This window comes from Oncorhynchus masou, chromosome 21, assembly GCF_036934945.1.
Source record: "Oncorhynchus masou masou isolate Uvic2021 chromosome 21, UVic_Omas_1.1, whole genome shotgun sequence".
Lineage (NCBI taxonomy): Eukaryota > Metazoa > Chordata > Actinopteri > Salmoniformes > Salmonidae > Oncorhynchus > Oncorhynchus masou.
The window spans coordinates 32078139-32094209 of NC_088232.1; the positions used below are offsets into that span (position 1 = coordinate 32078139).

Below are 16071 nucleotides of genomic sequence, written 5' to 3' on the forward strand. Positions count from 1 at the left end.
CATTTTCACTGTAGTGTCCAAAATGTCTATCAAGCTGACAGGCATTCCCTTGGCAGAAAGAGCCTCTCGGTGGATGCTGCAGTGTACCAAGTGTCGTTGGGAGCAATTGCTTGCATGCACGTTACCACTCCACTATGTCTATGGCACTATGGCTTCTGCGCCATCAGTATAGATACCAACATGAGCAGCAGCTACGTTTGGCTAGTTAGTGGAATTCCCGCAAGAGAATAACGGTTAATATGATTGGATGTTAATTATTTGTCTAGGCTACCTGTATTTGACATTGTGTTATTTCGCTGAACACTAGATGGTTAAAACATTTTTTTCTCAAACAGGCTACTCAGGTGAGAAAAAAGCCTAAAATGTATGGCCCTGTTGGAAATATAAATGGACTGTTTAAAATGTGAAAAAAAGTTAAATAAATAAATAAATACAAATATTTTTAAAATGTGAATCACATATATTTGGTGTACCCCTGGGGGTATTGCTGGTGTTGTTTGGGAATACCTGGTATAGATGAAGGGAAGGAGACGAAGGTTAAATATTTATTTTTAAGCCTGGAGTCAATTGAGACATGGATTGTGTATGTGCACCATTCAGAGGGTGCCTTTGAATGGGGTACAGTAGTAGGTGCCAGGTGCACTGGTTTGTCAAGAACTGCAACGCTGCTGGGTTTTTCACACTCAACAGTCTCCCTGTGTGGCAAGACTTATCCACCACCAAAAGGACATCCAGCCAACTTGACAACTGTGGGAAGCATCCCTGTGGAATGCTTTCAACACCTTGTAGAGTCCATGCCCTGACGAATTGATCCTGTTCGTAGGGCAAAGGGGGGGGGATCTGCAACTCAATATTAGGAAGGTGTTCCTAATGTTTTCTATATTCAAGTGTATTTCACTCTGTCCAGCTTGCTAACAGTTATCGAAACCTAGACAGTCCGGGAGCATTGAAAATTCCAAAAGTGCTGGATAGAGGACTAAATGTTGAAGGTGAGTGCGGCCCTCCAGACCTCGGTGAAGACCAAATGCAGTCCGCAGGGCAAAATGAGTTGGACACCCATGGTCTAACCCTTATTCTAACATGCTTATTATGTCCCAGATCATATCCCATTCCCAGTACTGTACCTGTCGCACTGACAGACACGGAGCCAGCCACGAGCATCCGCTGATGGCTGTCCTGAGGACTGTCATTCAACGCAACGGAGTTGATGCTGTCCTTCTCTATGAGCACCGACCTGTAAGGAGTTAACACATTCATTAGCACTGGTATATAGTGTCACCAGCACTGGGCCAAACTCTAACCTGATCTAGGTGACACTGACTAACCTGTAGTTGGTGACGTTGCTAAAGCTGTGGAAGTTGACTTTATGAGGACTGGATGGGCCATGCACACGAACCTGTGGGAAACAGCATCAGCAACACTTTACTTACAGTGAGCATTAAGACACAATGGGCATCCTGTAGCCACTAACATTCATACACAATTATTTAATACATGTTAACAGTAAAAACATCCCCCAGAAACAAATTGTGTTCCACAAATTCCTGAGAGGAATGTGTGGCCCTGGCCCACAGCCACTAATTCACCATAGACCAAAATGTACACCAGCTCGCATACTACCAAAATGTCTCCACCCTCTGGACAGGAGGCAGGCAAAAGGCAGAAAGACAATGACACCCTCTTGTGGTGAACAACTAACAACACTTCCTGGTTGAACCAGACAGGCAATCTATTGAACACAGTAGCAGTTTATGAAATGTGAGTCAGCCATTTGGCCAGTGTTCTTGCCTTGCTCTTCAGAGAGGACTGGCTGGTCTTGGCAAAGGACTGGAGCAGGCTGTCAATTAGCTGCTTCTCTTCCTCCTTGCTAGTCTTCCAGGAGCTGCTGGTAGCGTTGGGAGTGAAGGTGCCATCCTGCAGGTCTTTGTACAGAGACACCAGCACGTCGTGGATCTGCTGCAAGACACACAACCACACAGCACCGTCAGGGTCACAGCCTTTGTTTCTACTGCTGGACAGCAAGGAAACACTAAATTATTTATGTTTATAGCCAAGCCTAACAGGAAAACTATAACTGAACAATTCCCCATGAGCACAATATCCTAGAAGCTGCAGTGAAGACAGACAGAAAGCTGGCCTGTGTTTGAGGTACCTTGGACTCAAAGCTCTCCTCGGCCTTGATGGCGTGTCCCTCCTGCATCATGATGTCAGCCACGCTGGAGGTGACCGTGTCAGTGTTGATGAGCAGCTCCACACGCATGATGCCGTGCAGGATGGAGAACAGGGAGACTATGAGTGGATGGCCGTTCACCAACGTGATAAAGCGGTTGCGGGCACGGCTGCTCCACTGGTCCCCCAGGATCATGGACTGGGCCGATGGACGCATCCCAGAGATCTGGAACTCCTGGGCCTGAGGAGACAGGGCAGAACACAATCCTAATCTGGAACTCCTGGGGCAGAGGAGACAGGGCAGAACACAATCCTAATCTGGAACTCCTGGGCCTGAGGAGACCGGGCAGAACACAATCCTAATCTGGAACTCCTGGGCCTGAGGAGACCGGGCAGAACACAATCCTAATCTGGAACTCCTGGGCCTGAGGAGACCGGGCAGAACACAATCCTAATCTGGAACTCCTGGGCCTGAGGAGACCGGGCAGAACACAATCCTAATCTGGAACTCCTGGGCCTGAGGAGACCGGGCAGAACACAATCCTAATCTGGAACTCCTGGGCCTGAGGAGACCGGGCAGAACACAATCCTAATCTGGAACTCCTGGGCCTCAGGAGACCGGGCAGAACACAATCCTAATCTGGAACTCTTGGGCCTGAGGAGACCAGGCAGAACACAATCCTAATCTGGAACTCCTGGGCCTGAGGAGACCAGGCAGAACACAATCCTAATCTGGAACTCCTGGGCCTGAGGAGACAGGGCAGAACACAATCCTAATCTGGAACTCCTGGGCCTGAGGAGACAGGGCAGAACACAATCCTAATCTGGAACTCCTGGGCCTGAGGAGACCGGGCAGAACACAATCCTAATCTGGAACTCCTGGGCCTGAGGAGACCGGGCAGAACACAATCCTAATCTGGAACTCCTGGGCCTGAGGAGACCGGGCAGAACACAATCCTAATCTGGAACTCCTGGGCCTGAGGAGACAGGGCAGAACACAATCCTAACAGAATACAGGACAAAGTCATACCAGAATATAGGGATACTAGATCAACTCTCCTGATTAGGATGTGGCCCAAAGATGTTTACTATTTTGCCTAAATAAAACACTGTAGCTGTACCTGGAATGGGTGGGCCATGATATCAGCAGGTAGCTTCCTCAGGCAGCTACACGACACCAGACTGGTGTTTCCAAAGTCCAGAAAGAAAACCTTGAACATTCAGAACACATGGTTCATCCACTAAAACTGCAATCAACCTGGGAGTGATTGTGTGTACTAGTGAGCTTAGTGAGCATGTGCTTGTACCTCCACAGAGCTGCCGCAGACATGCAGGATCTTGGCACGGTAGTAGAGGCCCTGCTCGTCGCCCTCAGAGAAAGGTGCCAGGCACAGCAGGTTTGGGTAGAGGGAGACAGGAACTGGACACAGCTCATGAGAATTAATCTCCGCTGTCAGATGGCGCTGTTTCTCCATGCTGGCATCATCCGCCTGGAAGCCCCAGAAGTGGCCCACCTCTACCACCTAGGGAGCCAAGATGAAGGAGGCATGCTTGGTTACCACATCCACTACAGACTGTGCATAGCCAAAATGGAGGGTATGTGATCACCTAAATTCAGTTCCTCTAGATAGAATCATCACCAGATTACTCATTTACACAAAAACAAGTCCCAGAAATTTGACTGAAAGAGGAGTCTCAGCCTGACTAACATCTGTGATGTTGACCACGAAGATGGGGTTAGAGGGCAGCTTGTCTGGGTCGATGGTGCTGCTCAGCAACCCCACTGGGTAGACCGAGTTGTTCTGGAAGTCCACATTCACACTGAAAACCACAGGACAGAATGAATTATGCTTAAAAAGCCTGGAGGATCCCTCAAAGGGGGAACACAGTGCTAGTGTAACAGTCAAAGTCACTGAGCTGCATCATTGTATTAGGAAGTCTATGGGACTGACCTAACTGACTGTAACTCACTCATGACAGCACTGTCTGTAAATGTGTGTGAGGAGGAGGGAGAGAGTCTGACTCGGCCTAAATCTACCCTCTCAGAGGCTGTGTGATGGCTGTAGAGGGTCAGCCAGAGTGCAAGCATGTCAGGTTACATCAAGGCCCAGTGTGGAGGGGTGCAGGCCTGCAGGGTTACGGGCAAAGCCCACTCCCCCCAAACCCAGATGACCACTAACAGGACACCTCCACCTTCCTGAAGAGGCATTTGGCCCTGAGCCAAAGCTGGCATTACCTATACATCAACTGTCTGATTGACTTTCACTCCGCTAAATGCATTCCTCTTGAGAAGTTGGGGTTAGACGATGTTACACCCATGCAGCAAACTGTATTTGGTAGGAAACGAGGATTAAAAACCCAGCTGAGTGGATTAGTAGTGTGAGAAGGATGTATAGGCTCCCTACCGAGCGTATCTCATGTGGCAGATGGTCCTGCTCCCCGCAAAGGTTTCCACCTCGTCACTGGGATGCACAAAAATGTCCAGAGGATGCCTCTGGTGGGCCAAGAGGAGGGCCAGTGACACCTCAGGGAGCACCCCCGACCCTCGAGTAGTCGTCCGGTAGAACTCTACATGCCCTCTGAAGGAACACACAACAAATGTTTATCTGTCTTACCAATGGACTATGGGCATTCTATAAGCTATGTAAGACCATTTAGGTCAAAACATCTATGTAGTATCTATCTATGAAACAGGTAATATAATGAGTTATTCTAAGTCCAGCGGAGATTTGATCCGTTTGTTACCTGGCTCCATCGAAGGCTATGGACTTGACCTGCCCACACTGGCGGAACAGGGACTGCAGTTGCTTGTAGTACAGGAAACTGTAGGGGGGCAGGTTCCTCACCTACGACGAGACAATCAAAGAGCATGGCAGTGGTCTAACATTCACAACATACAAACACCGTTCATGAATGTATAGGAATCTGAAATCAGGGAATCAAGAATAGGGGGAAATGGCATCATACCAGCACTGTTGTTTTAGGATCATGGCCTGACAGGTCTTTGGAGGCCAGCTCTTCATCCATTTCCCCTTGAGAGAAGTAGTTAGGGTAGTAGGCACCAGCGATAACCACCTGAAAGATGGAGTGCCTTCAGAAAGTATTCATATCGACTTATTCTACATTATGTTGTGTTACAGCCTGAATTCAAAATTGATTCAAATATATGTTTTCCCCAATCTACAAAAAATAGTCCATAATGACAAAATGAAAACATGTTTTTTAATTTAATTTACATTTTTGCAAATGTATTTAAAATTAAATAACATATTCAAATAAATATTCACACCCGAGTCAATACTTTTTAGAAGCACCTTTGGCGGTGATTACAGCTTTGAGTGGTCTTGGGTATGTCTGTATCAGCTTTGAGTGGTCTTGGGTATGTCTATATCAGCTTTGAGTGGTCTTGGGTATGTCTACATCAGCTTTGAGTGGTCTTGGGTATGTCTATATCAGCTTTGAGTGGTCTTGGGTATGTCTATATCAGCTTTGCACATCTGGATTTTGTGATTTTCCCCTGCAGATTTTCTCAAGATCTGTTAGGTTAGATGGGGAGCAGTGGGGTGAACAGCAATCTTCAAGTCTTTCCACCGCTTTTCAATGGGATTCAAGTCTGGGCTTCAGCTGGGCCACTTAAGGACTTTCACATTCTTGTTCTGAAGCAATTCCAGAGTTGCTTTGGCTGTGTGCTTAAGGTTATTGTCTTGTTGGAACATAAATCTTCGCACCAGTTTAAGGTCGTTTGCACTCTGAAGCAGGTTCTCATCAACAATTTGCCTGTATTTGGCTCAATTCATTCTTCCCTCTATCCTCACCAATCTCCCAGTCCCTGCCTCTGAAAAGTATCCCCATGGCATGATGCTGCCACCACCATGCTTCACGGTAGAGATGGTGTTATGCAGGTGATGAGCTGTGCCTGGTTTTCTCCAGACATAGCGCTTTGCATTCAGGACAAAGAGTGACATTTTTGTTTCATCAGACCAGAATATTTCGCCTTATGCTTTCAGTCTTTCACATGCCGTTTTGCAAACTCCAGGCGTGCTGTCATGTGCCTTTTCTCAGGAGTGGATTCTGTCTGGCCACTCTCCCATGAAGCTCAGATTGGTGAAGTGCTGTAGAGACCTTCTGTCAGGTTCTCCCATCTCAGCCAAGAAACTCTGTAGTTCTGTCAGAGTGGTCTTTGGATTCTTGGTCACTTCCCTGACCAAGGTTTTTCTTGCTCGATTGCTCAGTTTGGTCTGATGGCCAGCTCTTGGCAGATAATGGAGAACACTGTGCTCTTGGAAACTTTCAACACTCTAGAAATGTTATACCCTTCCCCAGGGTATTCCTTACCACAATTCTGTCTCAGCGAGCTACAGACAGTCCCTTAGACTTCATGGTATAGTTTCTGCTCTGATATGCACTGTCAACTTTGGGACCTTATATAGACAGATGTGTTTCTTTCTAAATCATGTCCAAACAATTGAATTGGCCACCGGTGGACTCAAATCAAGTAGTGACATCTCAAGGATGATCAAAGGAAATTGGATGCACCGGAGCTCAATTTGGAGTGTCATAGCAAAGGGGTGTGAATACTTACCTAAATGAGACATTTCCGTATTTCATTTTCAAAAAATCAGCTAACATTTCTAAAACCATGTTAGCATTTTATCATTATGGGTATTGAAGTGTAGATGGCTGAAAAAATATATACATTTAATCAATTTCCAATTCAGGCTGTAACACAACAAAATGTGGGATAAGTCAAGGAGTATAAATACTTTCTGAAGGCACTGTATAAAGAGAAGAGGAGATTCTATAAAATATACAGGGGCTACAGTGTTAGCACTGCCGAATGATATTCTGAATAGCAGGGGTAGGTACAACAGATAATATTATAGTGTCATAATAATAACCATATAGCTTTACGTTGGAAGTAAGGTGTAGAGCTCCAGAATACTGGCATGTGCCTCAGTCTCACCTGCAGGATGAACCTCTGCTTGTGAAGGCTGGCGTAGTCCATTGGCACTGGGTTCTCAATCACGTGCATGTTGAACTGGGATGTTCTCTCCTTCAGGTCCTCATAGAGCTCGGCCACCTGGGGGGTCACAGAGAGGCAGGGTCAGGTCAGGGATTGGGGTCACCTGGTGTGTGTTTCGTGAGATGCTGGTCTCTCTACCTCTCTGATCCTCTTGATCTGGATGCAGTTCTCCTTGCCCCACTCCAGCTCGGACTGGGAGGAAGAACACACACACACACATACAACCTTACTGCAACCATCTCAACAAGATACTGGACCTTTGTCTAATGTCTTTAGGAACCTCCTTTATTACATACACATCTATGTATTATCCATGTTTAAAGTTAATTGATGTAACCTAATGATCTACAGTTGAAGTCAGAAGTTTACATAAACTGAGTTTAAATCTATTTGGCTAAGGTGTATCACAATTCTTGACATTTAATCCTAGTAAAAATTCCCTGTCTTAGGTCAGTTAGGATCACCACTTTATTTTAAGAATGTGAAATGTCAGAATAATAGTAGAGAGAATTATTTATTTTGGCTATTATTTCTTTCATTACATTCCCAGTGGGTCAGAAATGTACATACACTCAATTAGTATTTGGTAGCATTGCCTCTAAATTGTTTAACTTGGGTCAAACGTTTAGGGTAGCCTTCCACAAGCTTCCCACAATAAGTTGGGTGAATTTTGGCCCATTCCTCCTGACAGAGCTGGTGTAACTAAGTCAGCTTTGTAGGCCTCCTTGCTCGCACACGCTTTTTCAGTTCTGCTCACACGTTTTCTATGGGATTGAGGTCAGGTCTTTGTGATGGCCACTCCAATACCTTGACTTTGTTGTCCTTAAGCCATTTTGCAACAACTTTGTTAAGTATGCTTAGGGTCATTGTCCATTTGGAAGACCCATTTGCGACCAAGCTTTAACTGATGTCTTGAGATGTTGCTTCAATATATCCACATAATTTTCCTCCCTCATGATGCCATCTATTTTGTGAAGTGATGCTGCCACCCCCGTGCTTCACGGTTGGGATGGTGTTCTTCGGCTTGCAAGCATCCCCCTTTTTCCTCCAAACATAATGATGGTCATTATGGCCAAACAGTTGTATTTTTGTTTCATCAGACCAGAGGACATTTCTCTAAAAGTACAATCTTTGTCCCCATGTGCAGTTGCAAACCGTAGTGTGGTTTTTCTATGGCGGGTTTGGAGCAGTGGCTTCTTCCTTGCTGAGCGGCCTTTCAGGTTATGTCAATATAGGACTCGTTTTACTGTGGCTATAGATAATTTTGTACCCATTTCCTCTAGCATCTTCACATGGTCCTTTGCTATTGATTTGCACTTTTCGCACCAAACTACATTAATCTCTAAGAGGTAGAACGCGTCTCCTTCCTGACCGGTACGACAGCTGTGTGGTCCCATGGTGTTTATGCTTGCGTACTATTGTTTGAACAGATGAACATGGTACCTTCAGGCATTTGAAAATTGCTCCCAATGATGAACCAGACTTGGAGGTCTACACATTTTTGGGGCTGATTACTTTTGATTTTCCCATGATGTCAAGCAAAGAGGCACTGAGTTCAAGGTAGGCCTTGAAAAACATCCACAGGTAAACCTCCAATTGACTCAAATGATGTCAATTAGCCTATCAGAAGCTTCTAAAGCCATGACATCATTTTCTGGAATTTTCCAAGCTGTTTAAAGGCACAGTCAACTTAATGTATGTAAACTTCTAACCCACTGGAATTGTGATACAGTGAATTATAAGTGAAATAATCTCTGTAAACAATTGTTGTAAAACTTACTTGTGTCATGCACAAAGTAGATGTCCTAACCGACTTGCCAAAACTATAGTTTGTTAACAAGAAATTTGGGGAATGGTTGAAAAACGAGTTTTAATGACTCCAACCTAAGTGTATGTAAACTTCCGACTTCAACTGTAAATGCTCTCACCTTTGGATGCCTCAACTCTCCTTTGCTTCTGGACGTGTGCCAAGCCTTGAATGCATTGACAAAAGCAATCGAATCACTCTGCACACCTTGTGCGAACGACAGCTTGCTCCTGAATATTCAAACATGGACAGGGACAGGGATGACAGTCTTACAGCAGACAATAACTCAAATGGCAGTGACGAGGTAGATATTGTAGAAGTGTAATTATATATTTTTTGCTGTATGAGAGAAAATACATACCTGTACCCTGCCAGCTGCTGCAGGGAGGGCATGGCAAAGAAGCTCTTCAGAGACAGAGAGGCGGCTAAGGGAGAGAGACAGGTTGAGGAGTCGTGGCCTGAACACACACCTACAGACAAAGCAGAAACTACAGACCCCACTGACCTATGATGAGGCACTCCTCCAGACAGCCAAAGACGTGGCCGAGCACGATCATCTTCCCAAGGTGCAGGTCCACAGGCAGGTGAGCCAGGATCCGACCCAGAAACGTCAGCTCTCCATCAAAACGCTTCTGGCCTTGACCATCGTTCCCCACAGACAGTGCACCCATCTACACCTCACACACACGTCATGACAATTATCATTACCTCAATAATAACAATTGACTGCAAGAATACTTAAGCATCACACACACACACACAGTCAAAAATAGTAATAAAAAATACAAAAAATGGCTCTGTCCATCAATCCTTCCAGTTAAAGAGCCCATCCATAGCACATACACAGACTTAATCAAAACACTCCGCTATGTCACAGCTGACAAACACACACAAACACCACTGAGAGAGCTAATGCAAGCTGACGCAGAGGTCCTGACACAGCAGAACCAATGTTAGGAAACCACTGTAACATCACAAACACACAGTGACAGATTTGGGTGTTCAGCAACGTTGTATCTAAGATTCTTATTGGAAACCTCTCCACAAATACAGGAATCCAATGACTTCAATGGTTGTTTGTGATAAGGTCCACAGTGAGGTACCTCTTTGAGCTGGAGTATGGTCCTCTCAATGTCATTGAGTTGGGGGGGTGAGAGAGCAGTGGAGAGGAGGGAGCGGGGGTCCCCCATGTCGAGAAGCTTCACCTTCAGCATGATATTAGCCAGGGGGGCACGCTGGGAATAGTCAGAATAAAATAGAAGTTTTATACACGGAGCGTACAAAACTTTAGGAACACCTTCTTAATATTGAGTTGCACCCCATTTTGCCCTCAGAATAGCCTCAATTTGTCAGGGCATGGACGCTACAAAGTGTCGAAAGCATTACACAGGATGCTGACCCATGTTGACTCCAATGTTTCCCACAGTTGTGTCAAGTTGGCTGGATGTGCTTTGGGTGTTGGACAATTCTTGATACACACATTGGAAACGGTTGAGCGTGAAAAACCCAGCAGCATTGTAGTTCTTGACACAAACTACTACCATACCCCATTCAAAGGCACTTACAGTGCCTTGCGAAAGTATTCGACCCCATTGAACTTTGCGACCTTTTGCCACATTTCAGGCTTCAAACATAAAGATATAAAACTGTATTTTTTTGTGAAGAATCAACAACAAGTGGGACACAATCATGAAGTGGAACAACATTTATTGGATATTTCAAACTTTTTTAACAAATCAAAAAATGAAAAATTGGGCGTGCAAAATTATTCAGCCCCCTTAAGTTAATACTTTGTAGCGCCACCTTTTGCTGCGATTAGAGCTGTAAGTCTCTTGGGGTATGTCTCTATCAGTTTTGCACATCAAGAGACTGAAATTTTTTCCCATTCCTCCTTGCAAAACAGCTCGAGCTCAGTGAGGTTGGATGGAGAGCATTTGTGAACAGCAGTTTTCAGTTCTTTCCACAGATTCTCGATTGGATTCAGGTCTGGACTTTGACTTGGCCATTCTAACACCTGGATATGTTTATTTTTGAACCATTCCATTGTAGATTTTGCTTTATGTTTTGGATCATTGTCTTGTTGGAAGACAAATCTTCGTCCCAGTCTCAGGTTTTTTGCAGACTCCATCAGGTTTTCTTCCAGAATGGTCCTGTATTTGGCTCCATCCATCTTCCATTCAATTTTAACTATCTTCCCTGTCCCTGCTGAAGAAAAGCAGCCCCAAACCATGATGCTGCCACCACCATGTTTGACAGTGGGGATGGTGTGGTCAGGGTGATGTGCTGTGTTGCTTTTACGCCAAACATAACATTTTGCATTGTTGCCAAAAAGTTCAATTTTGGTTTCATCTGACCAGAGCACCTTCTTCCACTTGTTTGGTGTGTCTCCCAGGTGGCTTGTGGCAAACTTTAAACGACACTTTTTATGGATATCTTTAAGAAATGGCTTTCTTCTTGCCACTCTTCCATAAAGGCCAGATTTGTGCAATATACGACTGATTGTTGTCCTATGGACAGAGTCTCCCACCTCAGCTGTAGATCTCTGCAGTTCATCCAGAGTGATCATGGGCCTCTTGGCTGCATCTCTGATCAGTCTTCTCCTTGTATGAGCTGAAAGTTTAGAGGGACGGCCAGGTCTTGCAGTGGACCTTTGCAGTGGTTTTCAATATTATCGCTTGCACAGTGCTCCTTGGGATGTTTAAAGCTTGGGAAATGTTTTTGTATCCAAAACCGGCTTTAAACTTCTTCACAACAGTATCTCGGACCTGCCTGGTGTGTTCCTTGTTCTTCATGATGCTCTCTGCGCTTTTAACGGACCTCTGAGACTATCACAGTGCAGGTGCATTTATACGGAGACTTGATTACACACAAGTGGATTGTATTTATCATCATTAGTCATTTAGGTCAACATTGGATCATTCAGAGATCCTCACTGAACTTCTGGAGAGAGTTTGCTGCACTGAAAGTAAAGGGGCTGAATAATTTTGCACGCCCAATATTTTTTTGATTTGTTAAAAAGGTTTGAAATATCCAATAATGTCGTTCCACTTCATGATTGTGTCCCACTTGTTGTTGATTCTTCACAAAAAAATACAGTTTTATATCTTTATGTTTGAAGCCTGAAATGTGGCAAAAGGTCGCAAAGTTCAAGGGGGCCGAATACTTTCGCAAGGCACTGTATATTTTGTTTTGCCCATTCACCCTCTGAATGGCACATATACACAATCCATGTCTCAAGTGTCTCTTCCCCTTCATCTACACTGATTGAAGTGGATTTAACAAGTGACATTAATAAGGAATCATAACTTTCACCTGGTCAGTCATGGAAAAAGCAGGTGTTCCTAATGTTTTGTACATTCAATGTAGGTCTAGTAGAGCAGCATGCCTTGTCTTTCAGTAATCACATACAGTGCATCAATCCATCAACAAATAAATCCATCAACTTTGCAGTTGTTAAACATCATACTGTCAATCATAGTTATGAGCTTGGTTCTTTGCCATCAGGGCTGACCTAATATTCGACTCTCTTACCACCATCTCAGGAACCACATAGTCTGGGATCTCATTCCTCCAGAACTCCTTGGTCACCAGCCGGTAACAGTAGCCCATAGACACTCGCCCAGCCCTGCCTAAGAGGGACAGAGGAGACGTGAGTCACAAATCCTCAGTGGCCATTCTAATTCTCCCCCTGGGTGCATATTTTGGTTTTGCCCTAGCACTACACAGCTGATTCAAATAACCAATTCATCATCAAGCTTTGATTATTTGAATCAGCTGTGTAGTGTTAGGGCAAAAAACAAAATGTGCACCCAGGGGGGCCCCAGAAACCCTGCTGTACTGTACCTCTACGCTGGTTGCAGTTGGTCTTGGAGGCCCAGGTGAGGCGGAGGGACTGGTAATGGGTCTCTTTGTCACAGACCATGTGTCGTGCCAGACAGAAATCAATCACTGTCAACAGGAATACGTCACAAACTCAGACATGTGGAGTGAATACAGTACGGCAGTACATATAGCAAGGAAGGTCTATAAACATTGTGAAAATGAAAACACACACCATATTTGACATCTGGGACCGTAACAGAGCTCTCTGCAATGTTGGTGGAGAGGATGATCTGTTGAGACAGAGACAAAACATCAAAAACCCTTTGCATTATAGAAGTCCTATTCAGTAGACTGGGTTGTGGTGTGATAGTTACCTTCCTGTATCCTGGGACAGGCACCAGAAACACCCCATTCTGCTCCTCCAGAGTGACAGAGGAGTGTAGTGGGTACACCTGCAGTCTGAAACATACACCATAACAGCCCCATCAAGTTTCTACTATGCACCGGACACTACCAGTTACGCTCCAGAGACGCCACCACTGAAAGTGCACATGTACACACACAGCACCCACCTCTTGCGCACCAGCTTGGACAAAGCCTCCTGCATGTAGTGGATCTCACCCAGACCAGGGAGGAACACCAGCACACTGCCCCGGTCTGGCAGAGACAGGCCTCCCTCCCTCGCAGTCCTACTGCTGAGATACACAAACACACCAGGACAACTATAAGAGATCTAAGTCAATCATCTAAGTAATTAACAAACAGTATGGTTTATTTATCAAGCGAGCTAAGATGAAGAGTAAAGCTGTTGACCCCTCACCTCTGATCTTTGGCCTCTAGCTCGTCAAAGCTCTGGATAAGGCTGACAGCCACGTTGTACATCTCCTCAGTGATGTACGGGTCATCTGGACGGCGGGTATCCACCTGATAGTTAATAGACACAGTGTTAGGTTAGTCTAAACCATGAGTACCAGCTACATCCACAGACTAGGCTTGGCACTCCCCTCCCCCTCTCACCCTGTAGGGAATCAGGCTGCAGATGTCCTCCAGGTAGAACTCCTCGATGGCGTAGGGAGCCCCCTCCACCTCAAACACATAGGCTGGGTTCATCTGGCTGCGGATGGGGGTGCCAAAGTACTCTGCAAACTCCCTGCAGTTGATGGTGGCTGACATGAGGATGACCTGCATAAAGGGGGAAGGGAGGCGGTGTGTGTCTGTTCAGTCAGTACGGTTTAGGATCACATGGTGGTGAATGCTGAGATGAGAAGCGTGGGCTCACCTTGATGTAACGAGAGTTGGAATGGAGGAGCTTCCTCACAACCAATAGAAGGAAGTCCAGCTCCTCTGTCCGCTCATGGACCTGAAACATACAAAACCACCCTGCTTACTGACTGGCTCATCCTTGCCATGGTAAAAAGATGTTACTGGCTACTAAGAGACACAATGTACGCCAGATAGGACATCATCATTACCAGTCAAGTCATATCTGTAGACTACTTTGAAATAGTGTCTAGAATTGTTGTTACTTTTGGTACTTCTGTCAAATGTGTCTCACAAACTCTGTCTATCAGCGCAGCCGATCCCCCTTTAGCAGAAGTGTGCACCATACCTGCTCCACTTACTCATTACTAGTAGCCTGCACTGGGAGTCGGGGTTTGCCTCATGTTAGCTCCCCACTAATGCTGCACAGAACACTTTACAATGCAGTAAGATACCGGTAGCTCCTCTTCTCTTTATACAGTGCCCTCAGATAGTATTCACACCCCTTGACTTTTTCCACATTGTTGTGTTACAGCCTGAATTTTAAATGGATTACATTTAGATTGTTTGCCACTGGCCTCCACACAATATCCCATAATGTCTAAGTGGAATTATGTTTTTTTTTTTTTTTTTTTTTTTTTTTTTTTTTTTTTTTTTTTTTTTTTTTTTTACAATTTTACATATTAATAAAAGATGAAAAGCTGAAATGTGTTGAGTCAATACGTATTCAACCCCTTTGTTATGGCAAGCCTAAATAAATGAAGGAGTAAACATGTGCTTAACAAGTCACATATGTTGCATGGACTCTGTGTGCAATAATAGTGTTTAACATGATTTTTAAATTACTACCCCACACATAACAGATAATTGTAAGGTCCCTCAGTCAAGGAGTGAATTTCAAGCACGGATTCAACCACAAAGACCAGGGAGCTTTTCCAATGCCTCGCAAAGAACGGCACCTATTGGTAGATGGGTAAAAACAAAACAGCAGACATTGAATATCGCTTTGAGCATGATGAAGTTATTAATTACACTTTGGATGGCGTATCAATACACCCAGTCTCTACAAAGATACAGGTGCTATTCCTAACTCCGTTGCCCAGCGAGGAAGGAAACCAATCAGGGTTTCACCATCAGGCCGATGGTGACTTTAAAAGAATTAGAGTTGAAGGGCTGTGATAGGAGAAAACTGAGGATGGATCAACAACATTGTACTTACTTCACAATACTAACCTAAATGACAGAGTGAAAAGGAGGAAGCCAGTACAGAATAAAAATATTCCAAAACCTGTATCCGGTTTACAATAAGGTACTGAAGTAATACTGCAAAACATTCGGAAAATACAACTTTTTGTCCTGAATACAAAGCGTTATGTTTGGGGCAAATCCAACACAACACATTACTCTTCCTTTTTTTCAAGCATGACGGTGGCTGCATCATGTTATGGGTATGCTTGTCATCGTCAAGGGAGTTTTATGGGGGGGATAAAAGGAAATGGAATAGAGCTAAGCACAGGTAAATCCCAGAGGAAAACTTGGTTCAGCCTGCTTTCCAACAGACACTGGGAAACAAATTGATATTTCAGCAGGACAATTGACTAAAACAAGGCCAAATATATATTGCTTACCAAGTTGCTTACCAAGACAACATTGAATGTTCCTAAGTGGCCTAGTTACAGTTTTTACTTAAATTGTCTTAAAAATCTATGGTAAGACTTTCATTGCTAGCTTACAGCTGAAGCTAACATCAATTCATTACCCTTGTACTTTGTTTATAATATGCAAACCATAAAGCTAAATATGCTGATTTCAAAGCTGATTGCCACCAAAAACGTTATTAACCAGTTATGCATTAGGGGGCGCTATTACAATTTTTGGATGAAAAACGTTTGTTTTAAACAAGATATTTTGTCACGAAAAGATGCTCGACTATGCATATAATTGACAGCTTTGGAAAGAAAACACTCTGACGTTTCCAAAACGGCAAAGA

General features: G+C 44.5%; 1 protein-coding gene across 1 annotated transcript in view; it reads right to left on the minus strand.

Annotated features, from left to right (window-relative positions):
* The window catches only part of tdrd9 (tudor domain containing 9), a 29606-nt gene that overhangs the window by 7852 nt on the left and 5683 nt on the right, over positions 1-16071 (minus strand). The window contains exons 5-28 of the mRNA XM_064927008.1: positions 14101-14181; positions 13839-14003; positions 13642-13745; positions 13394-13516; positions 13196-13280; positions 13054-13111; positions 12843-12947; positions 12531-12628; positions 10103-10234; positions 9505-9670; positions 9361-9424; positions 9121-9229; positions 7331-7384; positions 7133-7249; positions 5137-5244; positions 4915-5015; positions 4575-4748; positions 3879-3990; positions 3477-3692; positions 3291-3380; positions 2153-2410; positions 1789-1956; positions 1326-1396; positions 1125-1234 (exon numbers count right to left, since the gene is read on the minus strand). Of these exons, the coding sequence (XP_064783080.1) occupies positions 1125-1234; positions 1326-1396; positions 1789-1956; positions 2153-2410; positions 3291-3380; positions 3477-3692; positions 3879-3990; positions 4575-4748; positions 4915-5015; positions 5137-5244; positions 7133-7249; positions 7331-7384; positions 9121-9229; positions 9361-9424; positions 9505-9670; positions 10103-10234; positions 12531-12628; positions 12843-12947; positions 13054-13111; positions 13196-13280; positions 13394-13516; positions 13642-13745; positions 13839-14003; positions 14101-14181 (2869 nt within the window). The remainder of the gene's footprint in view (positions 1-1124; positions 1235-1325; positions 1397-1788; positions 1957-2152; positions 2411-3290; positions 3381-3476; positions 3693-3878; positions 3991-4574; positions 4749-4914; positions 5016-5136; positions 5245-7132; positions 7250-7330; positions 7385-9120; positions 9230-9360; positions 9425-9504; positions 9671-10102; positions 10235-12530; positions 12629-12842; positions 12948-13053; positions 13112-13195; positions 13281-13393; positions 13517-13641; positions 13746-13838; positions 14004-14100; positions 14182-16071) is intronic.